The 1,120-nt window shown below is 21.0% G+C and overlaps 1 protein-coding gene across 1 annotated transcript in view; it reads left to right on the plus strand.

Annotated features, from left to right (window-relative positions):
• Phum_PHUM246590 (short-chain dehydrogenase, putative) overlaps positions 1 to 587 on the plus strand; it is a gene marked incomplete at both ends in the record, with an annotated part of 1,863 nt that extends 1,276 nt beyond the window's left edge. The window contains 2 exons of the mRNA XM_002426247.1: positions 112 to 279; positions 357 to 587. Coding sequence (XP_002426292.1) covers positions 112 to 279; positions 357 to 587 — 399 coding nt within the window. The remainder of the gene's footprint in view (positions 1 to 111; positions 280 to 356) is intronic.
• Between the last annotated feature and the right edge of the window lie 533 nt (positions 588 to 1,120).

Consider the following 1,120-nt stretch of genomic DNA (forward strand, 5'->3'; position numbering starts at 1 on the left):
TTTTTTTTTTTTTTTTTTATTGATAAGCTAGCTAATTAATAAGGTTTTAATTATAATACATGTTTAATAAAATTAATAATAATTAATTATTTTGTAATTACAATAAAACAGTTGTCACCATACAATATTAGTGTTACTCTGTGTTTACCTCCCGATACAAACACACCTGGATTTGAAAATGAAGAAAAATCTAAGCCTGTTATCACAAGATTAATATCAAAAACAGCTGGATTGTTTGAACCTGATGTTGTAGCAAAACAATTAATTTCTGATGCTTTGGTGACTATAAATTTTTATATCTTTTTTTTTTCAATGAAAAATACATACTTAAAATTGAATTTTCTTTTTTTATACAGAACCAAAGATTCTTCAGTGTTGTTGGATTTGAAAGTACAATATTAACCACTCTCTGCTCAGGAATGAGTCCTGTGAAACCTGTTATTGATGGAATATTTCAAATACTCTTTATGAGTTTGTTAAAACTAGTTTCCGTCGGATACTTTTTTTACTTTAAAAAGTTAATTTTAAATCATGTTAAGCCTTTTAAACCTGATCCTAATGAACCCACTTTAAATAAAAACAAATGAACAAATTAATTAAAATCTGATACAATTAAAATATTTTTCTTACAAATTGTAAGAAAAATATTTTAATTGCTATTACCATTTAATTAACAAACAATAAAAAAAAAAAAAAAAAAAACATCAATATTAATTAATTTGAATGTAGTTATAAAACTTGTACTGTTGCTGTAATACAAATATTTTTAAACAAATTATCAATATAAATAAAAAAAAAAAAGAAAAAAAATTAAAATATTACAAATAAAAAATTTTAATTTTTTAGTAAATTTAGTATTTATTATAGTAATGTAGAGTGATTTGTTTTCAACCGCAAATCCGGCATTTATTTATTTTTTTTTTATGAAAAAGTTTTATTAAAAAAATATAATATTAAAACACATAATCAAGTTTTTAATTTTAAATATTTTTAAATTTCCAGACTTGGAAAGAATGAGTATAACATGTTTTGTTTATTTACCTAAAGAACAATGTGAATTTTAAAAATTTTCCCTTGTCATGTTTGATTTTTCATAATTATTTCGTGTTTTAAATACATT

This window comes from Pediculus humanus, genomic scaffold, assembly GCF_000006295.1.
Source record: "Pediculus humanus corporis 1103172107613 genomic scaffold, whole genome shotgun sequence".
NCBI lineage: Eukaryota > Metazoa > Arthropoda > Insecta > Psocodea > Pediculidae > Pediculus > Pediculus humanus.